At 22.0% G+C, this 25213-nt stretch overlaps 1 protein-coding gene across 1 annotated transcript in view; it reads right to left on the bottom strand.

Annotated features, from left to right (window-relative positions):
• The window catches only part of LOC122511259 (serine-rich adhesin for platelets-like), a 223437-nt gene that overhangs the window by 5429 nt on the left and 192795 nt on the right, over window positions 1-25213 (bottom strand). The window contains exons 9-10 of the mRNA XM_043626405.1: window positions 7745-8025; window positions 2562-4323 (exon numbers count right to left, since the gene is read on the bottom strand). Coding sequence (XP_043482340.1) covers window positions 2562-4323; window positions 7745-8025 — 2043 coding nt within the window. The remainder of the gene's footprint in view (window positions 1-2561; window positions 4324-7744; window positions 8026-25213) is intronic.

Below are 25213 nucleotides of genomic sequence, written 5' to 3'. Positions count from 1 at the left end.
TTTAAATAATTGAATTTTCGACGCAATTTATAAATTTATAAAAATAATTGAATTCCTACAAAGAATTTCTTTGAATTATTTTTAAATATTTGATTTCAATCCAGAAATTTCATTAAAATTGTTTTTAAAATAGGAATTGAATTCTTTCAGAGAATTTTTAAAAATATTTTATTTCTGTCCAGAAATTTTATTAAAATTGTTTCTTGAAAAATAACTGGATTTCTATGTATAATTTTATTACTTATGGAAATAATTTAAATCTTTTTAAACTTTGATTTAATTATACAAAATATAATTGAATTTCTAAGAATTTTTTATTTATACGAATAATTGAATTTTCAAGAAGAATTTTATTATTTATACGAAAAATGAAATTATTTCCAAGAATTTTATTAATATTTTAAAAATTATTGAATTCTTTCGAGAAATAATACTTGAAAAATTACATAGAAAATAATTTTTGTAACGTTTGTTATTTTGAATTTGTAATTAATTAATTTTTGCATTGATTTTTGAATGAATAGAATTCTAATTTTATAAATTTCTATTTTACTAAACTCATTAAATCTAATTAATTTATATTACTGAATTTAACTAAAATTTTTGAAAATAATTACAATATTTCGAAGAATTTTATTAAAATTGATTAAAAAAGAATTGAATTCCTCCAATAAATGTTATTATAATAATAATTGATTTTGAATTTAATTATTAAACTTTAAAAAGATAATTGAATTCAAAAATAATATTTTATCCAATTTATTGTGTAAATAATTGAATTTTTACGAAGAATTTTATTATTACGATTCAAATAATTGAATTTCAGAGAAAAATTTTATTATTACGATCAAATAATTGAATTTCAGAGAAGAATTTTATTAAAATATTTAAAGAATAATTGAATCTTGTTGATAAATTTTATTAAAATTTTATTGAAAAAATAATTCAAATTCTGCAAAGAGTTTTAATATTTTTAAAAATAATTGAATTCTTGCAATGCATTTTTAGATGAATTTAATTGAAATTATATTGAAACTCATTCAATGTTGTTATTTAGAATTCTATTTACTATTTCATTAAAAATAATAATTGAATTCTTTCGAGAAATTTTATAAAAATTCTGTTGAAAATAATTGAATTACTGCGAAAAAAATTGTATTAAAATTGTATTAAAATTTTTTAAATAATTGAATTTTTCCGAATAATTTAATTAGTTATGAAAATAATTCAATATTTTTAAATTGTTTTTAGAAATTACATTGAAATTTGAAAATAATTGAATTTCTTAGGAGAATTTTATTATTTATGAATATGATTTCAATCTTTTAAGATATTTATTAAATTTATAAAAATAATGGAATTGTTTCAAGAAATTTTATTACAAGAATTGAATTTCAAAAAATAAATTTTTATATTTACGGAAATAATTGAATTCCTGCGAAAGATTTTATTAAAATTAGATTAAAAATAATTGAATGTATTCGAGAAATTTTATTATAATTTTAAAAATAATTTAGATTGTTAGAAGAATTTTATTATTCATGAAAATAATTGAATTGTTTTAAGAAATTTTTTTAAAAATTTATTCAAAAAATTGAATTTCTGAGAAAAACTTTATTATTTATGAAAATAATTGAATTCCTGCGAAAAATTTTATTAAAATTAGATTCAGAATAATTGAATGCTTTCGAGAAATTTTATTATAATTGTATTTAAGAAATAAGAATAATTAAATTCCTGCAAAGAATTTTTTTGTTTATGAAAATAATTGAATTCTTATAAAGAATTTCATAAAAAGTTTTGAAAATAATTGATTTTTTCTAAAGGATTTTATTATTTCTGAAAATAATTGAATTCTTCTAAAAAATTTTTTTACATATTTACAAACTTAATTGAATTTCTCTAAAGAACTTTATTATTTATTAAAATAATTGCATTTTTGAGGAGGATTTTATTATTTTCATAAATAAAAAAATCCTTTAGAGAAAAAGAAAGAATTTTATTATTTATGAAAGTAATTGAATTATTGCGAAGAATTATATTCAAATTGTTTTAAAAGTAATGAAATTCTTGCGAAAAATTTCATTATTTCTGAAAAAATTGATTTCATGAAAATTTTTTAAACGAATTTAATTAAAATTGTATTGAAAATAATTCAAGTCACTTCTATAAAATTTTATTAATAATAGTTGAATTCCTGCCAAAAATCAACTTTAATTTTTTAATAACTTTGCATAAATAATAAAATTTTAATTCTATTGAATCGATTAGAATTCAATTTTTTTAAAAATAATTTAACAGAATTCTATATAACAGCTTAAATTATTTTCAATACAATTTTAATTGAATTATGTTTTTGATTAGAATTGAATTTTTATTAATTATCCAAACTTATTAAAAATTGGAAGTTGATGTTTAAGAATAAAAAGTTTTTCAATTTGCCTAATAATTAAATTGAATATCGCGTTTCGTGCGTCATATTTGCTAGTAATAATAATAATTTTAATACTAAATAAAATATAATTAATTTAAGTTCTTGAAAATAGTAATGTTTACTTTACCTGCAATCACAGCAGCAGTTGTAGTGTCAACAGCAGGAGTTTCGCTTTTTGGTTCCTCAATTTTCAAACTCTCGAGATTAACTAAATCCTCTTCGTTAACGGTTTCCTTCTGCTCAACGACAATATTCTCCTTGGAAATTGCTGTCTCCGTGACACGTGCATATTCAATATTTTCCAAATCCTTTGTTTCATTAATCTGCCGTTCTAATCCCGTGAATTCTTGCAGTGATTCCGATAAATTCAAAAGAGGCGCATAATTTGTCTTCTGCTCAAAATCTTTGTTCACATCGACATTTTCACTCTCAATTTGATTCGATTTTACATCGTCAAATTTCCCTAAATCATTTTCCAAATGATCTTCCTCTAAACTCAATTCAAATTGCGTTTGTGATTTCTCTTGTATTTCAGGATCAAATTCAAAATCTTGAATTTCCGGCTCAAAATCAGGTCTCTCTGTTTCTGGGGAATTCACCTCATTTTTCTCTAAAAGAATTTCCTTATTTTCCATTTCCTTATTGTCAAATAAAATTTCTTTATTCTCCATTATTGGAATTTCCTTATTTTCTAAGAGAATTTCTTCATTCTCTGAAAGAATTTCCTTATTTTCTAAAAGTTCTTCTTTACTCTCAATGAAACATTCCTGATTTTCCTTCTTCTCAAAAATATTTTCATTATTTTCAAATTGATGAGTTTCACTATTTTCAAAGTTATTCTTCTCATTTTCGTACTTATTTTCATTATCGAAATGATTTTCTTCCTTTAGGAGTAAATTCTCCTTTTGTTCGAAAAGATCATTTTGATAAGAATTTTCACTATTCTGGTGAATTTCCTCCTTCTTCTCGACAACTTCTGGATGATTGGCAATTTTTGACTCGAAGGGAAAATCTCGATATTGCGAATTATCGGACTCTGACCATTTTTGTGAATCTTCGGCGGAAGGCACTTTAGTGTCAATTAAACAAGTGTCATCGATATTGTCAGACGATGTCTCGGAATATTTGACCGATCTCATATTTTCCTCGTTTAACGTCTCTTTCAATGTGTCCATATTGAAGGGATTCAACGAAGCTTGCGCTTCGGGCTCTTCGACAAAAGGGGAAGGGGAAATTTCCTTTTTTTCTCCACTATCATCGGAATTCTCCGTGACATCATTCTCAAAGCCATTGACATTATCGGAGAAATCGACGTCTGTTAAATCGTGAACTGCATTGAGATCGACTTGATTTTCGTCTTCATCTTTTTCGAAAGCCGCTTGAAAATCGTCGGGTGTGTAGGACATTGCCATTGGATCTTTGGCGATGTCATAGTCACCGCGGTCGGCACTTACAAACGAATAATCCATCGCAGAAACTTCGTTTCGTGGAAATTCACTGGTGGTGGTGAGAAAACTTGTGGTGGATTCATCGCCAAATTCAGCTTTTGTCGAGGAAATTTCCGAATCGTCAAGAAGTGATTCGAGTGGTTTTGATAATGGAGAGGCTGCTCCTCCCTCGATATCTTGTGGCCTCTCGGAAAATCCTTTCTCAAATTCCTCCTCACTTGGAATATCGATATTATCCATTACTTGTGGCGGTTGCTTCAGTGGAGAACCAGAAATGGGATAATCCTGAATAATTTGACGTTGTGAATACGCCATCGATGGCGGAATGAATTCCTTTGCGTCTGGATTCAATGAGAAATCCATTTTGTCCTCGTAATCCGCTGATTCTTCTTTTTCACCTTTGATATCCTCCTCGTTGGACTTTTCTGCCTCGACGCTACACTGAAAAATTAATATTTACATTAGTCAAATTCTTACTTCATTTTTTTTGTTTTCTTTAATAACAGGGATCACAGAATCTTTTACTCCTAAAATAAGTGAAAAGGTGAATAATTTTCTGAAAATAGGTGACAAGAAGGTGACAAAAAAAATTATACAATTAAAAATATTGTAATTACAAATGCAATTAACTAATTATTCTCTTTTATTTTCAAACGTTTTAATAAAATTCTTCAAAACATTTCTATTATTTTCAAAAATTTACATAAAACTCATGTCAAGAATTAAATTATTTTCAAAAATAATTCTTAGGAATTTAAATATTTTTTAAAAAATATATAAAATTTTTTACAACAATTCATTTATCTTCATAAATAATAAAATTCTTAGCAGAAATTCAATTTAAAAAAAAACAAATTTTTTCGCCGGAATACGATTATTTTTAAAAATTCTAAAATAATTTCTGGACAGAATTCATTTAACTTCATAAATATTACAATTCTTCACAGAAATTCAATTATTTCCCAAAATTTAAATAAAATTCTCCCCAAGAATTCAATTGTTTATGAATAATTTTATAAAATTATTGACAAGAATTGAATTCTTCATAAAAAAAAATTTCTAAAATTCAATTTTTAAAAGTTAATGAACTTCTTGAAAAGAATTCAATTTAGGGCTCAGATTGAAGAACCGACGCTTCGCAATGTTCTGTGCGTTTATAAGCGTCGGTTCTTCGATTCGAGCCCTCAATTATTTCCAAGTAATTTTATAAAATCATTGATAAAACTTGAATTATCTCCATAAATAACAAAATTCTTCTCAGAAATTCAATTTTTTTAATAAATAAAAAATTTCTTCGCAGGAATTCTATTCAACTTATACAAATTTTAATGAACTTCTTCGCAAGAAATCAATTATTTTCCAAAATTTAAATAAAATTCTGCCCAAGAATTCAATTGTTCACAAATAATTTTATAAAATTATTGACAAAAATTCAATTGAGGCCTTGGATCCAATAACTCGCCCGACGCTCGGAGGAACGCGCAACTGCCAGTCAGTGAGCAGTGAGCGCCTCTGGGCCACTCACTGCTACCCGACTGGTATTAGCGCGTGCCTTCGAGCGTCGGGAAAGTTATTGGATCCAAGGCCTCAATTGTTTCCATAAATAACAAATTTTTTCATTGGAATTCAATTATTTTCGAAAATTTTAATACAATTTCTCGAAAGAATTCAATAAACTTTACAAATAATAAAATTCTTGACAGAAATTTAATTATTTTCCAAAATTGTTATAAAATTATTGACAAGAATCCAATTATGTTCATAAAAAATAAATTTCTCGCCAAGATTAAATTTTAAAAAATTTTAATGAAATTCTTCGAAAGAATTTAATTATTTTCAAAAAATGTAATACAATTTCTCGAGATAATATAATTAACTTCATAACTAAAACATTTCTTCACAGAAATTCTACTATATTCAAAAAATTTAATAAATATTTTCACAAAATTAAAAATATTATAAAAAATTTATCCTTGGAATTTAATTATTTTCAATAAAATTTTCATAAAATTTCTCTACAAGATTTACCGATTTGTTTCAAAATTTTAATAAAATTCTTTAAGGGCATTTGAACCATTATGACGTCACAATGTGTGCAAAGCATGAGATTTAAAATTGTGACGTCATAATAGTTCAAATGCCCTTAAAAGATTTAAATTATTTTCAAAATTTTTGATGAAATACTTTATAAGAAGTTATTTTCGTTACAAACTTAATTAAATTGCTTGAATGAATTCAATTATTTTCAAGAATATTAATATAATTTTCGCAGAATTTCAATTAACTAGATATTTACAAAAATTTCAATCAAATTATTAGGAAGAATTTAATTATGTTCATAAATAACAATATTCCTACCAAAACTTCAAATTATTTTCAAAAACTTTAGTAAAATTCTTGGCAAAACTTCAATTATTTTTATTTTTATAAATAATAAAATCCTTTACAGAATTTAAATTATTTTCAAAATTTTTCAAGAAATTCTTTTTGGAAATTCAATTATTTTTAAAAATTTTAATAAAATTTGTCGATATAATTAAATTATTTCCAAAAATTTTAATAAAATTCTTTGCAAGAATTCAATTATTAATTTTAATGAAACTTCTCGAAAAAATTCAATTGTTTTTTAAAATTATTTTAAATTTTTTACAGACATTCAATTTTTATCAAAAATAATAAAAATCTTGTCAGGAATTTAAATATTTTCAATATAAATTTGAATAAAATTTTTTCAAAAAATTCAATTATTTTTACAAATTTTAATAAAATTTTTCCCAAGAATTAAATTTTTTCAAATTTTTTATAAAATTTTTTCCCAGAAATTCTATTATTTAATAAAAAATTTCATAGCATTCTTCCCAATAATTCAATTATTTTCAAATATTTTTGTAAAATTTTTTCACTGGAAATCTATTATTTAAAAAAAAATTTAATAAAATGCTTTACTAATTTCAATTTTTTACTCGACAAGATTCAACTTTTCTTTTTAAATTTTGATGAAATTCATCAAAAGAATTTAATTATTTTCATAAATAATAAAATTCTACGCAGGAATTTAATTATTTTCAATAGTATTTTTATAAAATTTCTCAAGAAAATTGAATTACATACTTTGAAAAAATGTAAAATAATTATACGCAGAATTTCATTTATCCAAAAAAATTTGTTTAATTTATTTTAATGAATTTAATTATTTTAAATAAAAATTCGTGTCAAGAATTTAATTATTTTTAGAGACAATAAAATTACTCTCAAAAATCCAATTTTGTTTAAATATTGTAATAAAATTCATCGAAACAATTTAATTATTTTCAAAAATGTTAATAAAATTCTTTACAAGAATTCAATTATTTTCAATACAATTTTAATAACTCAAAAAAATTAAATTATTTTCAAGAATGTTCATAAAATTCTATGCAAATATTAGGTAAATAATTTCGGATTAAAAATTATAAAATTAAACAAAATTAACGTGAACAGATATTCGAAATACAACAAATATTAATAATGAAGATATTGAATTACTTAAAAGAATAATTTTTAAAGTTTCAAAATTGTATAAATTTTTTTTAAAATGAAAAATAAGATGAATTATATAATTAAAAATTTTGACGATTTAAATTCAAAGTGAATTAAGATTTTAATCGATGAAAGTTTCAGCAATTTAGAATTTAAATTTATTGAAATATAAATGAATTAAAAATGTTTAAAAAATATTTTTGATTGAAAATATTATGAAATTGGTGAAAATTGACGAAATAGGTGCAAAAAATTAAAAAAGGGCAAAATGTTGACAGTCTGCGATCCGCATTATTTTTTTTCTTCTTTTTCTCTTTTTGGTGGAAATGAAATGAAAACCTACCTCAGATTTTAGAGGTTCGGGCGATGGACTTTTTGGTTCAGCCTCGATTTTCGAAGTGAAATTTGCTTCCCCTTTGGAATTCTCACTTTCGGATTCGTCTTCAATGAGAGGCTTTGGACTGGCCGCGTCTTTCTCCTTGGATTCGCTGGACGTCTCGTTCACCTGAACAGGTGAATCTTTATCCTTATCTGGCTTGACGCGGTAGTAATTCCACTCGTCCTCGGAATCCTCGCTGTCCGCTACATTATCTGCCTCAGGAAGCAGTTCATGTTGTCGAGATTCTGAAAAAAGATTATTGTTACTTCATGACTACCAGAGACTCATCACAATCACAAAAACAAATTTTCCCTCCATTCATTCTCCAAAAAAAATCCTTCATTCCTTACTGTCAAGTTTACATCATAGGGTAAAAAAATAATAAAAGAAGAATTTTTTTCCATTACTAATAAATCAAATAAAATACAATTTTCTATTTTCTCGAATTTTTTCCTAAATTACAATAAACATTTTCTAAAGAAAATTCATCCAGGAATTATTTCACCAAATTTTACGAAAATTATTCCAGAATTATTTTCTCGTGGAGAAAATTTCAATCTAGTGAAAAATAGTAAACATTTATCATCACAGGGATAAAAGTAATTTCTTCATGTAATCCTTTCTTAAAAAAGACATGGAGTGGAAACGTCGAATGTATCGAAAAGTATCGAAGTAAAGAATGGGCAATGAGAATGTAAAATCTTAATAGAAGGGTGTTTTTAAAATTGTTTGTACATGTGAAGGTGGCGCTGCAGTCGTATGTTATTTAAAAAGAGCGCGAATATATAAATTTTATTTTTGTTAAGAGAAAGTACTCATAATAAATCTTATTTTGCATTGTCAAAAAAAACGTCAACATTTCAAATATAAATAAGCAAATTATTAACTGAAAAAATTTGAATATTATTATTAATAAAATAATGGACTTGGACAATGGACATATAAAAACTAGCACCGTAGACGGCCGCTTGCGGCCGTCGGAGGAGCTAGTATTAGGTAAAAAAAAGGGGGTTTCAATTTTTAAAAAGGGAAAAAAAAGGAATTTTAAAAGTCGGTAAAAAAGTTATTCGCCGTTCAACTTTGCACAGTGTAAACGATTAATGGAAAAAATTATATTTTTCACACCGAAAACAATAAAATTTTTGTTTCAACAATTTTTTTAATTGTTAAAAATTCGTACAAAAAGTATTCAAGGAAAAAATTATAAAAATTTGTTTAAAGAACTATTTTCCTCCTAATTTGTTGATCATAAACGTTTATTTGTTTACATTTCAAATGTTTCAAATTAAAAGTTTTGAAAATTTAAATTTTCGGTAACTTTCATTGAAAAGTAAAAAAAAACTTAGTTTCTTGAAAAATTCCAATTGATATTTATGAATAATTCTAAAATTAAAGATATATATTTATAAATAAATGTATTAGAAATATTTTTTTTTTTTACACAAAAACTTGAAAAAATTTTAAAAACATTTTTTGGCTAGGATTCAATTATTTTTACAAAAAATGAAATTCTTCTCTAAAATACAATTATTTTCAATATCTACTATTATGATAAAATTTCTCAATTATTCTATGAATTATTTATTTTTGTATTTAAATAATTGAATTCTCGTAGAACTTTCTAATAAGAATTGATTTTCATAAATAATAAAATTCTTCAGATGAATTCAATTATTTTGAATATAATTTTAATAAATTTCTTCGCTAGAATTAAATTATTTTCATAAATTTCCAATAAAATTATCGAAACAATTAAATTATTTTCAAACATTTTTTTAAAAACTTCGGACGAATTCGAGTATTTTTAAAAGTTGGGAAATTCCTCGTTGAAATTTAATCACTGATTCATTTTTTTGATTTAAGGTATTTTTTTAAACTCTTCCAAATAATTTTTCTCTGATTTTTACTTTCTTCGCTAATTTTAATTTAATTACTGTAAATACAACTTTAATAAAATTTTTAGTTGGAATTGAATTATTTTTAATATCTTAATGAAATTTTATAGAATTAAATTGAATTATTTTCAATACAATTCTCATTAAATTTAAAAAAAAAGTTTAAGAATTCAATTATTTTCAGAAATAATGAAATTTTTCACAGGAATTCCATTAGTTTCAAAACAAATTTGAAAAAATTTCTAAAAAGAATTCAATTATTTTTAAAAACTTTAATATAATTCTTCGCAGTAATTCAATTACTTTCATAAATAATAAAATTCATTTTCTTTCTCTAAAGGATTTTATTATTTATGAAAACAATAAATTTCTTCCCAAAAAATTCAATTTTTTTAATAGATAATAGTAAATAAAATTCTTTAGAGCAATTTAATTATTTTTGTTTAAAATTAAATTCTTTACAAGAATTCAATAATTTTAGTAAATAATTAAATTATTTATTTATTTTAAAAACTTTTTGTGAAATTCTTTATAAGAATTCAATTTTTAATACAATTTCAATTGGATTTCTAGAAAGAATTTAAATATTTTCACAAATTTTAATAAAATTCTTTACAAAAATTCAATTATTTTCAGAATTAATATAATTTTTCACAGGAATTAAATTATTTTTAAAAAATTTAATAAAATTCGTTGCAAGAATTCAATTATTTTCATTTATAATAAAGTTCTTCGCAGGATATCAATTATTTTTATTAGAATTCTAAACTAATTTCTTGAAAAATGTAAATTAATTAAAAAATTTTCGAAGGAAATCAATTATTTTCAAAAATTTTGATAATATAATAATTGAATATTAAAAAGCGTTATAGTATGAATTTTTAGAAATAAGTAAATTTAAAAAAATTTAATCTTTGAAAATTTTAATTTTTGTAAAACTGTAAAAATATTTAAATATTTATTTTCAAAAAAATTATTGAAATTTTAAATAAAAAAAAAAAAAATAAAATAAAATAATTTAAATAAAAATTAAATAAATAAATAAATTTTTATATAAATAAAATTTTTTAAAAAAACTGTGTTTTGGAGAATTACTGTTGTAATTTTTAGAAATATTTTATAAAAGCTTTTATACATTAAAATTATTTAAAATTGTAATTCCTGAAGAAAAAATAAATAACCTATTTATATATTTATTGAACAAAAATTGTTGAAGTATGAATAATTAAATTTAGAAATTATTGTAAAAAATTAGTCTTTTGAAAAATTATAATTTTAAAATTTGTTTGAATATAATAAAATTATGGTAAAAATTGTAAATAGGAAATCTTGTCAAATTTAATTAAAATAAATTGTTTTAAAAAAATTTTTTCTGTTTACTTTTAAAAATTATTTTGAAATATAATCTTACTCATTTTTGAATAATTTTAACTAAAAGTTTGGAAAATAATTGAATTTTACAAAAATTTAGAATTGAAGTTATTATCAGTATAAAAAAAATTGAATTTTTTTTTATCGAAATCAGGAAAATACAAAATTAAATTTTTCTGTTTTTCTAAATCGAGTAAAACGAGATTTTTAATCGTCAAATTAAAATTTTCGTTTGCTAATTTTTTCACTGTTAAACTTCCTTTTTTTAAAAATTAATTATTAAGCCTGAAAGGGGGAAAAATATACATGATTTTAGGTATTTTAGTAAATTTTATGAATTTAAAGGGATAAAAAAAAGGGAAAAGAGGAAAAAAGGGGATTTAGGTAGAAAGAAGAAGACCGCGATTTGTTTCAAATGAAAAAAAATAAAAGAAATAAAATGAAAAAATAGAATTCGAAGAAAAGAAAGAATTGAATTGATTAAAAAGGATATATACTTAATATTGATTGAAAGTTCGTTGATCCCTTAATGAAGAGGGAGGAGACCCGGCTTTCTTCCCTAAAATGTAAAGTGGACGCTTCTAATTTTCGATCACGTTTTCACGATCAACTGAATTTCAATTCTTTGGAGTTAAATTATTCATTGGAGAATAATTTATCGGGACAAGGTTGGATTTTGAGGGAAAAGGAGACGATTTGGGAGAGATTTGAACAGGAGCAATCGCCGGTGACTAAAAGCAACTACGCCTGCCAAGAGATGCATTATCGATCTAGTCTGGAGCCCCAGAGAACCCCCTCTTTTCTCCGCTCCTGACACCACCCACCTGTACAACGTATAGTAACCAGCCGCTCCTCATCTCGATTCAGTCTTTCGTTACTTATACCTGTCTGCTTTCAAAAGATCGAAACTACTCTCCAAAGGGGAAAACATTTTTTTTTTACTCTCAAAATTCGTCAGAAAAAAAATTCTTTCCTCATTACATCACTGTAATTTCCTGTATTTTCCTTTTTTCAATTTTTAGAACAGGGTTGACACAAAAATTTAATTTTCTTTCTCCCTGACTTTTTCCTGATTTCCAGACAAAATTTATACTTATTTCCTGACCCTAAAGAATATTCTGATTCACTCTGATAATTGTCTTTGGAAATAATTAAATTCTTCTCCGAAATTCAATTATTTTCAAAAAATTTCCTTAATCAATGATTTTTAAAATTTACTAATTTAATAAAATTCTCCAAAAAAATTCAATTATTTTTAAAAAATTGAATAAAATTCTACGCAAACCTTTAATTATATTTTCATAAAATAATAAAAATTCCACAGGAATTCAATTATTTACAAATTTTTTTTTAATTTCTTCGCAATCATTCAATTATTTTCATAAATAATAAAATTTTTACACGGATTTAATTATTTCCGTAAATAATAAAATTATTTTTAGAAATTTAATTATTTTTAGAAATTCAATTATTTTCATAAATAATAAAACTCATTGCAGAATTTCAATTATTTTTAATACAATTTTAATCAAATTCTTCAAAAAAATAAATTTTTCTTAAAAATTTTATTAAAATTCGTAAAAAGAATTCAATTATTTAAAAATTTATTAATAAAATTCTTTATGAGAATTCAATTTTAAGAAACTTGTATTCAATAAATTTGTCTTTTTATTTAAATAATTGAATTCTCGTAAAATTTTCTAATAAAAATTGGTTTAAAAATTAATTTTAATTAAAGTTTCAGAGAAATAATTGAATTTTGGAGAAGTTACTAATAATTGCAATTTTTAGAAATAATTAAATTTTGAAAAGGTTTCAAATTAAGATCTTTGAAAATCTGAATTTTCCATACTTTTCACTAAAAATTCTGTGGAATTAATTTTTTTGAGCAAGCATAATTGCGGATTTTTTTTTTTTGAAATTATTTAAAGTTTTTATTTTCTAATATAACATTTAATATTGAAGAATTTACGAATAATGGAAATTTTGTATAATTGAATTGTAAACAAATGAATTTGAAAATTCTCAAAGAACTTTTTCAAAATTTATTAAAAATAATGCATTTTATAGAAGAGTTTTAGTTAAAAACACGAAAAAAAATTTATTTTTTGGAAAGGTTACAAATTATAGCAGAAATTCAATTATTTTCAAGAGAATGAACAAATTTAATTTCTGCAAAAAATGTTATTATTTTCGAAAATAATTTAAATCCTTCGAAAAATTATTTAATAAATCTTGACAATAAATGAATTCCTGCGAAGAATTTTATGTAATTTTTGAAAACAATTAAATTGTTTTGAAAATAATTGAATTGTTGCGAAGAGAATTCTGTTAAATTTATCAAAATAATTGAATTGTATTTAAAATAATTAAATTCCAGCAGAGAATTTTATTCATTATGGAAGTAATTGAATTCTTGTGAGTAAATTTATTTAATTTAAAAAATAATTAAATTTTATTGTATTGAAAATAATTGAATTCTTGTAAAGAGTTCTGCCGAATTTATCAAAATATTTGATCTATATTCTAAGTATTTGAATTTTTGCAAAAAATGTTATTCTTTTTTAAAATAATTGAATTTTTGCGAAGAAATCTATAAAAAAATTGGTAAATAATTGAATTTCTATTAAATTTTTATAATTTATGGAAATAATTGAATTATTGCGAAGAAATTTATAAAAATTTGAAAATAATTGAATTCTTGTTAAATTTTTATTATTTATGAAAATAATTGAAGAATTATTGCGAAGAAATTTATAAAAATTTGAAAATAATTTAATTCTTGTTAAATTTTTATTATTTACGAAATTAATTGAAATTTTGATAAGAATCTTTTTTAATTTCTGAACATAATTGAATTTCTGCAATCAATTATCTTCATAAAAAAAATTTTTTTGCAGGAATTCAATTATGTTTATAAATAATAAAATTATTTGCAGGAATTTAATTATATCACCAAAAATTAAAAATCTTAGCAGAAATTAAATTATTTACAAAAATTTTGAATAAAATTCTTCACAAGAAATCAATTGTTTTTTTTTTTGCAGGAATTTAATTGTTGGCACATAAACTTTAAGAAGTGTATCATGTTTGTGAAAATAATTGAATTCTTTGAAAAAAGTTTATTCAAATTTGTATTCAAAATATTTAAATTCCTGACAAGAATTTTATTTTTTGATAATAATTGAATTTCTGCGAAGAATTCTATTAAAAAAAATAAATAATTGAATTTCTCAGAAGTATTTAATTATTTATGAAAATAATTTTAAAAAATCCGAGACAGAATAATTATTTTTTATCAAAAAATAATTATTCTGTCTAAAAGCAGATCTAGGATTTTTTAGAATTATTTTCATAAATAATTGAATACTTCTGAGAAATTCAATATTTTTTTATTTTTAATTCTATTAAATTAATTATTTTTTGATAAAAAATAATTAATTTAATAGAATTAAAAATAAAAAAATATTCTGTCTAAAAGCAGACCTTGGATTTTTTTAAAATTATTTTCATAAAAATTTTATTTCTTAAAAGTAGAACAATTTATTTTCTCCAAAGCTTCAGGTTCCTGAAATTAGTGTCGAGATGCTGAGCATCAAAAAATATTTTTTTCACAAAATTAAAAAAATACTCAACTTTTTCCAGCATTTAAGATGAAAAAAGTGCAAACTCTTAAAAAGTATTTTCCTCCTTAAATGAATGAAAGAAGTAAAATTAGTTAAAATTTTATCACAAAAAATAAGAAAAAATAGTTGAAGAGCAGAGTGAATTGAAAAGAAAAGAAAAAGTAAATAAAAAATTAAAAACTGATTTTCTTTGGTCGTAGAGCGCGTTACATATAATTATGAAAATGAAAATTGCGTAACGTTTTAATTAATATTTCTCGTTAACAATAATTGGAGTTTTGTCCGAGATATGATGGCAGTTTTGATAAATGCTTCTTCCTTATATTCTACTTTTTAAGTAAAAGCGAGGAGTGTCTTACAGCATAGCATCAGGGAAAGAAGATGCAGTGTAATAAATTTCTTGAACAAAGGAGAAATTCACGAAATGCAATTAAGTAACTAAGGGGATCTTTAAAAGTCCGTTGGTTTTATCTGTTTTAAAAGTGGGAATGCTAACTAGCTATTCACTCTGCGTTGGTAGAAAATGGTATTTGAATCTAAAATAAGTGAGTGGCTAAACGTAGGTTGTACTTTTCTCCATTTCATCGTCCTTCCAGCCCCCGTTCATAATTCTTATTCCAAAACAATATTTCAAACTCACTCACTCACTCATAAATGCTCCTTCAATATTTTCCAAGGAAAATGATCTCCCAATTTTATTGACGTACACTTAGCATTTAGCTTAATGGAAATTTAACACATTTTCTTCCCTCTAAGAAAAAAATTATTTTTCTTGGAAATTACCGGCCTCGCCTTGGATCGACTTTGAGGCGCAAAAAAAGTCCCTTTAGTCGATTAAAAATAGTAAAAAAGAAAATATCGTTTATTTAATTCAGTGTTGTCTCAAAAAATTTATTTTGTATTTCCCTGATTTCTAAATTCAATTAATTAAAACTTCAAAAATTTTCGTAAATAACAGGCATCACAGTATCTTTTTTCCTCAAAAACGGTGAAAAGGGAAATTTTTTTCCTCAAAAAAATATTCTATTACATTTTTTTTACGAATTTCTTTAATTGTAAAATTATTCGAAAACAGCAATAACTTCTTTTTTAAAAAAATATTTAATCATTATTATTTTTCCATAGGAATTAAGATTTTCAAAAAATTCGAATTCAAATCTTTTTGAAATTCAACAATTTATGAGAATATGATGACCAAGTGATAAGATCATTATTTTTTACTATAAGAGATATTTTTACTGTAACTTCTTCAAAATTATTTTCATAATTTCAATTCAATTATTATTTTTTAGAATTTTTAACTAAAATTCTTCTTCAAATCAATTGAGGAGCAATTTTTCAAAAGTTGATAAATCCATTTTTCAAAACAATTGAGATAAACACATTTTTAAAATATTAAAATCCTTACAATTCGATTTATCACTGTTCAATTTAAGAAAAAAAAATTGTTACTAAAGAATTTTCAATTTAAAAAATGTTTTGGCCTAACCTTGATGATTTTTAATTTTAATTTTTTTATTAGAAAAAATTACCAAAAACTTTAAATTTCCTTATTGTTAGACTTTAATTACAATCAGAGCGTTTTAAATAGAAAAATATTCAAAAATAATAAATTTATTACAATTTATCTACAATAAAGTTAATTTTAATGGGTTATATGTGAGAATTGTCATTTGTTTAAATTTCTCGAAATGACAAAATTTTGATTTATCAGGTTTTGAAAACTTACTCCTCAATTATTTTTATAATCATTTTTAAAGAATTCTGAGAATTTTCAAAAATGTATTTGTTTACAATTCAATTTTACAAAATTTCGATTAATATTCGAAAATTCTTCAATTACATTAGAAAATAAAAACTTAGAATAATTTCAATGAAACTTTTTGAAAAAAATTAATTCTACAGAATTGTTAGTTGAAAAGTATGAAAATTTTCAGATTTTCCAAGATTTTAATTTGAAACCTTTTTGAAATTCAATTTTTCTAAAAATTCATGCTCCACTGCTTTCAATATTCAATTATTATCTAAAATTTAAAAAAAAATTAATTTTCAAATCAGTCTTGATTACAAAATTATACGAGAATTCAATTATTTAAATCCAAAAAAATAAATAATTTATATTGAATAATTGAATGTTCCTTAATATTCAATTCTCATCAAGAATTTTATCAACAAATTTTTACATAATTAAATTCTTTCGACGAATTTTACCTAATAAAAAATTTTTAAAATATTTACATTTTTCGAGGTATTTGATTAAAATTGGACTAAAAGTAATTGAAATTCTGCGATGAATTTTTTTATTTATGAAAATAATTGAATTATTGCCAAGAAATTTACAAAAAATTATTTTATTATATTTATCAAAATAATTAAACGTTTGCGTAAAATTTTAATAAAAAATTTTTTAAATAATTGAATTCTTTAGGAAAATTTTATTTAAATAGTAGATATTGAAAATCATTGAATTTAGGAAATTTTTTGCAAATAATTGAATTTTGAAGAAGACTTTTATATATTATTTATAAAGAGAATTGAAATTTTGACGAGAATTCAAAATCCAAAATTACATCATAGATATCAATTCAATTATAATTGAATTTTAATAAAAAATTCTTTTCTAAATCAATTATTTTTTATAATTTTTGAATAAAATTCTTTTCAAAATCAATTATTTTTAATAAATTTTTTCCAAAATTATTTTCATTATTTCAAATTCAATTATTTTCTAGAATTTTTAAATAAAATTATTGTTTTCTAAATCTATTTTTAATAACATTTTTCCAAAATTATTTTCATGATTTCAATTCAATTATTTTCTAGAATTTTCAACTAAAAAATACTTTTTAATAATTTTTGGGAAAGTTCTTTGAGAATTCAATTATTTAATCAAGGAAAAAATAGTTCAACTAAAAATATTTCTCAAATCCACTTGCTTACAATTCAATTTTTTGAGAAATTTCAATTATTCAAAAACATAAATGAAAATTCTTCAAAAGTTGATTTTTAAAAATTACAACAAAATACTGGAAAATAATAAAATAATTTCAATTAAATTTTACAAAATTTTAATTATTAAAAATCTTTTTAATGGTATATTTCGAAAATTTAATTAGAAAAATTATTCAAAACTAATTTTTAAAAGATTTGTCTATAATTATACTTTTTACACTATAAATATCGAAATAAGTTGCATTTTAAACTAAAAATGTGGTATTTTGTTGCAAATATTTGAAAGAAAAGTCGAAAAAGTCATAATATTCGAGAAAAATTATGATAATAAAATTTAATTTGAAGGATAAATACGCTAAAAAAAATTTATTTGATTCAAATTACCGATTACTTGAATATTATCAATTAAATATTTGCTACCAAATGTTTACTATCAAATAAAAATTATTTGATTCAACTAAATGGTATTTGTTTTAAATATACTGAAATTATTGGTTTAATTACCATTTAATTGACTTAAGAAAAAAAAAATTATTTGATTCAAGTAAATATTTAATTAAAATAGTCAAGTAATTGATTATTTGAATCAAATAAAATTTTTTAGTGCAAAAATCGTTCATTTGAACGTTCGGAACTTCAAGATCATCAAAATGGTTCAAAATAACATCGATTACAGCAATAAATTATTTTCCTCTACTCTCAATAATAAATATATGCAAAATTATGTCCATTTGTAATATTTTCATAATTTAAATTTGAATAAAAAATTTTTCTTCACTCGACTTTCATCTTTCTTTACTTTCTTGTAATTTTTTCCTTCGTACGAACTTTAAAACCAAGTGTCACGTTGTCACGCGAATCCGGCAACCGACGAAGTCTAATTTTAACCGGGGGTCTCACTTCTTCGCTCTGCTATTCAAGGCCCGGTTTTCTTCTGGTTTCTCTTTCACGAGAGAGATAAAGATAGTGAATCGAGTATTTCGTACTCCTTTTCGATACTATCTTGACACGAGAGTCTATTTAAAAGATGAATGTTCCCCTCCGAGACAGTATAAGATTCTAAAGAAACAAATTTCAACCAAACTTTTTTTTCTGTGGAAAAAAAGCAAATAATATCAAATATAAATCAATGGAAAAAAAAGTAATGGGGGAATAACAAAGTTTTACAGTTCTAAATCATTTGAAAATTACACAAAGAATATTTCGACTTTTCAAAATTAATAAAGTTCATAAAGTTTCGAACGTTCAAATGAATGACAATATTTTTCTCTTACTTCATTTAATTTTTTATTTATTAATTTTTATTAAAAAAAACAATTCTTTTTTATTTATTATTATTATTATAATTAAAAAAAATAATTAAAAAGGTTGATTTAAAAATAATCAAGTAGAAAAAAATTCCGATTTGAAAGAAAAAAAATATCTTTCTATTTATTTTAAACATAATTGCAAAGAAAACAAAATATTCTACTTGCAGTTGATTTGGTTTTGGTAAAAGAAAATATATTTCTAATTATAGAAATAATTCGCAAAAATATCGCAAAATAATAGGTATTGAAATGAATCATTTCCGAAGAATTTTTACGACACCGCTAAATCCAGAGAATTTAAATCTGATGGGGATATAGACGGAGATAACACTCTTGTTTTTAATGCACATGTCATGTTCATAAACGATTGAAAACAATTTTTGCAGAAAAAAAATATATTGATTGACACTTTTGACAACAATTTTGTATTTTTAATCTTTCAATTAAAAAAAATAAATATTATTATGTATATTATTTAATTTCTATAAAAAAATTGTGACACTTTTCGAAGAAAGGTATATATCTAAGGTCTCTAGGTCTTCTTCTCTAGATCAATGATTTAATTAATATTTAATTAATTTTTATCAATTTCTTCGAGAATTCAATTATTTAAATACAAATATTCAATTTCATCTTCAGTTTAAAACTTTATAGTGTTTTTAAAATTCTAAATTATTTGAAAATTTTTCAATTATTTCGAAAATTCAATTATCTTAAATGAAGTTTAAAAAAAATTTATTTAAAAACTTTAATTTTTCAGAATTTTTTAAAAATTACTTAAAAATTCAATTTAATTATTGTTCAACATTTTTGTAAATATTTGTATTTTTTCGAAGAATTTTATAAGAAGTTTTTGAAAATAATTACATAAATTGTTTTGATCTGGATTCGATTTTGGCAAAATTTTTTTAAATTGAATTCTTTCGAGAGATTTAATTGAAACTGTATTGCAAATAATTGAATACATGCGAAGAAATTTATAAAAATAAAAATTTTTATAAATAATTGAATTCTTATAAAGAATTTTATTAAAATTTTTAAAAATTATTGAATTGTTTAGGTACATATTAAAATTAAACAAATTTTTTGAAACTTTATAGAAAATAATTGAATTCATTTAAATAAATTCACCAAAATTGTTGAAAATTTAAATTTTATGATTTTAAAAATAAAGTTTTTTAAGAATGGAATTAAAATTGTATTGAAAATATTTGAATTCTTGCAAATAATTTTACAAGATTTTTTTTTTAAATTTAATTATTAAAAAAAATTTTATCAAATGTTTAAAAAATAATCCAATTCCTGCAAAGAATTTTATTAAAATTATTGATAATAATTGAATTTTTTCGACGAATTTTATAAGAAGTTTTCAAAAATAATTGAACTGCTTTGATTTGTTCTCGATTTCCCAAAAATTTTTTGAAATTAAATTCTGTCGAGGGATTTAATTGAAAATATATTGAAAATAATTGAATTGTCAAAGCTTTTGAAAATAATTGAATTATTCGATGGATTTAATTAAAATTAAATTGAAAATAATTGAAGACATCCGAAAAAAGCAAAATATTTATTAACATTTTCGAAAATAATTGAATTGGTTACATTAATATTAAACAAAATTTTTTGAAATTATATAGAAAATAATTTAATTTTTTTACAGAATTTCACCAAAACTTTTAAAAATAATTCAAGTGTTTTTAAAAATAAAATTTTTTTATGAATTGAATTAAAATTGTATTAAAAACAATTGAAATCATGCGATTTTATTATAAATTTTTAAAAATAATTTAATTCTTTTAATGAATTTCATAAAAGTTTTAAAAATAATTCCATTCTTGTAAAGAATTTTATTAAAATTTTTGAAAATAATAAAATTAAATTCTTATGAAGAATTTTAAACTTCTCTAAAAATTTAAATTAGTTAAAATTAACTAATTTTTTTTTTTGCAAAAATTCAGTCACTTAATGATATTACTCATTAAGTAGATATTAATTATTCGTTATGTGAAGATTATTATTATTACAATAATTAATAACTAATAATTAGTTAAATTCACTTTTTTAGGTTTTGTCGAAATATCAAAAAATTTTTGGGTAACTAATTTAATTAATCAAATTTGACTATAATTTCGTAACTATTTATTTACTAATAATTAGTAATTTTCTTTTATAATTAATTTTTTTTTCTAATTATTACTAGAGCAAAAAGATTTTACTGAAAATTACTTGTATACTTTTAACTAATTCCGTTTTAAACAGAACCATAACAGAACCAACAGAACACAAACATAACCTTAAAATGATATTTACAGCGCGTCACAAATTCAATAAATACAAAATATAAAATAAAAGTTTAAATTTCAAATACAAGCCTTTAGAGAGCAAAAAACAATAAAGAAGTCACTATATGCACTATGTAAATATAAACCTAGCGATTAAATATATATATATATAATCTTTAGGGATCTATAAATAAATTGATCTTTATACACAATGAAGCGCCAATTTATTCATGAATTTGCTGACATTGTAAAGCCGTTTCAACAGAAAAATAAACCAAATTAAATTTTGCAAACACGAAAGTATTAAATTCAATTATTTTTAATCTCGAATGCAGTATGAATATATTTTTTTTCTTTCTTTTTGCAAAGAACACATGAATGCAGAAGAAAGTGTAATTTAATAAAAATTTATAAGTCTCTCGAATAAACAAAAAATTGAAAAAGGCAATATTTATTGAATGTAATTTTATTAAATTTTCTATACAAATAAACGAATTGAATTTAAAACGAGAGGATTATTATAGACCTGAAATATTTTGCAATACACGTATTATATACACGAGAAGCTTTTATAATGGAATAATAAAAGTTTGTACTCGACATAAATGGAACTTTGAATACAACTTCTAGCCAATTATGAAGCCGTAAGGAGTTCCCGGAGTTATAAGAACAAAAAAGGAAATGTTTTGTCCACTATAACAAAACGATAAAATATGAAATTAAATTCTCGCCGCGTGGGATTTTCTTAATTATAATTCAATGAATTATAAAACGAAAGTAGAGCGAATTGCTTTTCAATTTTTGTAAATAACTTCGGATTTCTTGGAGAAATTATTTTTTCATTCTTTTTTTTTTTTTTAATTTAAAATTTAAAAATATTTTCTCTTAAAATAATAAATATTAAAATATTTTATTTTAAATTTTAAATAAATAAAAAATTTCAAACAGGAGAATTGGAACAAATTTGTAGAAAATTGTAAAATTTTAAAACATTTTACAAAAAATAGTTTTGCATTAATAAAGCAACGTTCGTTGAACATTTAAAGGAACTGAAAAGTAAGATAACAAGGAACGTTAAAGTGATAAGAATTTCAAATATATTTATATAGGGGGAAAAAAATGCAAAAGAATAAACGGCGACAGTCATAAAAAGATTGATTTTTATGCACCGTCAAGATAATCTTTTAGAATGATACAACCATTTTTTTTTCTCTAAACTTTTTGTAACTTAGTTTTTCCAAAGTCGTCGTTAATTCAACATTCAAATGCAACGACCACAAGTCACGCTTGAGAGTTCAGTGAGAAAACTGTGTTTCTGTAGAAATTGCGTGCACTCCTCTGTAAAACTACACGTAAACTAAATTCGAAATATCCTAGAGAAAGAAAAACGAAAAAATAAAAAAGAAATTGTTAAAAATAGAAAAGAAAACGAAGAAATAAAAAAGAAAACGATAAAATTGAAAAGAAATCGAAGAAATAGAAAAGAAAACGAAGAAGTAAAAAAGAAAACGAAAAAATTGAAAAGAAATCGAAGAAATAGAAAAGAACACGAAGAAATAAAAAAGAAAACGAAAAAATTGAAAAGAAATCGAAGAAATAGAAAAGAACACGAAGAAATAAAAAAGAAAACGAAAAAATTGAAAAGAAATCGAAGAATTAGAAAAGAAAAAAAGAAGTAGCTGTAAGACTGAAAAAAATAGCTATCGAAAAATTAGATTTAATCATTAAAATACTCGTTTTTGTCGAATTACAAAATTCATAAAAATTTTATTCTGCATATATTTCAATTATTATAGGTCCCTGAAGTTGCCATCGATGCTCAGCAACGAAAAATATTTTTTGCACGAAACCGAAAAAAATCACTCAATTTTTTCGAGGTTTAAGTTTAGAAAAGTATTCTTAAAAAGTTTTTCACTTCCTAGGTGAATGACAGAAGTGAAATAAGTTAAAATTTTATAACTAAAAATAAGAAAAAATAGTTTTCGATGCTGAGCATCGATGCCAACTTCAGGGACCTATTATTATCTAAAATTTTAACTGAAGTTCATTGTTAAATCAATTTTTATTGGAAAGCACTATGAAAATTAAATTATTTAAATACAAAAATAAATAATTGACAACATAATTGATTACTTCTTCAAATTTAATACTTGTAAAGAATTTTATCAACATTTTTCAAGATATACTTGATTTAATTTCAAGAATTTTAATGAAATTTTTAAAAATAATAACACTTTTCGAGGAATTTATTTGAATATTGTACCTATTAAAAATAATTAAAATCTTGCAAAGAATTTTATTACTTACAAAAATAATTGAATTCTTCCCAGGAATTTTAATAAAATTTTTAAAAATAATTACATATATTTTTCGAAGAATTCATTTAAAAATTGTATTAAAAATAATTGAAATTCTGCGATGAGTTTTATTATAAAAATAATTCAATTCTTGCAACGAATTTTATTAAATTTTTTTAAATAATTGAATTCCTGTAAAAAGTTTTATTATTTGTAAAAATAATTGAATTCTTGTGTAAAAATTTATGGAAATAATTAAATTTTTTCTCTTATATAAAATTATATTAAGATATTAAAAATAATTTATTAAATTTTTTCTAAAAATTTTATTAAAATTGTTTTGCAAGTATTTGAATTTCTGCGAGGGATTTTATTATTTGTGAAAACACTTGATTTGTGTGAAGAATTTTATTAGTATTTTTAAAAATAATTGAATTGTTTTAAGAATTTTATGGAAATTCATGAAAATGATTGAATTCTTGTGAAGGGTATTTTTTTACAAATTATATTCAAAATAATTTAATTCATTTGAAGAATAAATTTTATTGTTTATGAAAATAATTGAATTTCTGTGAAAAATTTTATTATTTGCAAATATAATTGAATTCTTGTGAAGAATATTATTAAAGTTTCTGGAAATAATTGAAAACGAAGAAAAGGGGCCGTTCAAAAAATACGTCACGCTTTAGGGGGGAGGGGGGGTCAAGCTATTTGTTACGGTCAGCAGAAAAAATGTCGCTAATGTATACAACATTGCGTTACATGGGGGGAGGGGGGGTCCAAATTTCCGAAAAATAGCGTTGCGTATTTTTTGAACGGCCCCAAAGAAACGAAGAAATAAAAAAGAAAACGAATAAATAGAAGAGAAAATGAAAAAGTAGAAAAGAAAATGAAAAAATAGAAAATAAAACGATAAAATAGAAAATAAAACGAAGAAATAAAGATGAAAACGATAAAATAGAAAAGAAAATGAAAAAGAAGAAAAGAAAATGAAAAAAGAAGAGAAAATAAAAATAAAATGAAAAAACCTTCATAAAGTAGAAACTAAAAGGGCTTCTTAATTTCTGTACTGTTCCGAAAAAAATATTTTCATCGAACCTATACACGCAACACAAAATAATTCAATGAAGAATTAAATTTTTATTTGGAAACATAACCACAAATTTTGTTAAGAAAACCTTTTATTAGTTCTAGAAACACAAAAAGTGAAAAAAGTAAAAAAAATGTCAGTTTAAAGACAAAAGCTTTTTTAATTTGCGACAATAATTCATATTTTCTTAATCAACTGCAAGCCTTGAAAGATTTTAATTACTTTGTTGATAGTATTCGTACGGTTGTAACTCTTAATTTTACGGTTGACAATCATTTCATTTGTGCGTTGAAAAGAAAGAAGCATTCGAAAAGTTATTTTTAACTATTTCTTCCCGTGATACGATAGATTCCCTCTCATAGTTTAGAAAGAAAAGATCTCGTCATCGGAAATGAAAGGTCAAGTTTCATTCACGATAACGATTGAAATTTGCTTTTTTTATTTTCTTTAAAAATACCTAGTAACTAAGTGCTCCTATAATGGAATGTTTCATCGAAATTTACCAACTGTCATCACAAAATACTTCCTAGACATTTTTTTTATTTTTTTAGTATCTTTATTTCCGTATAGCACAAAATTATCAAAACCACATATCACAATACAAAATTAA

The sequence above is a fragment of the Leptopilina heterotoma genome, unplaced genomic scaffold (assembly GCF_015476425.1).
Source record: "Leptopilina heterotoma isolate Lh14 unplaced genomic scaffold, ASM1547642v1 Lhet_121, whole genome shotgun sequence".
Lineage (NCBI taxonomy): Eukaryota > Metazoa > Arthropoda > Insecta > Hymenoptera > Figitidae > Leptopilina > Leptopilina heterotoma.
The sequence above is the reverse complement of the archived record's forward strand: the minus strand, read 5'-3'. Positions and strand labels throughout refer to the sequence as shown.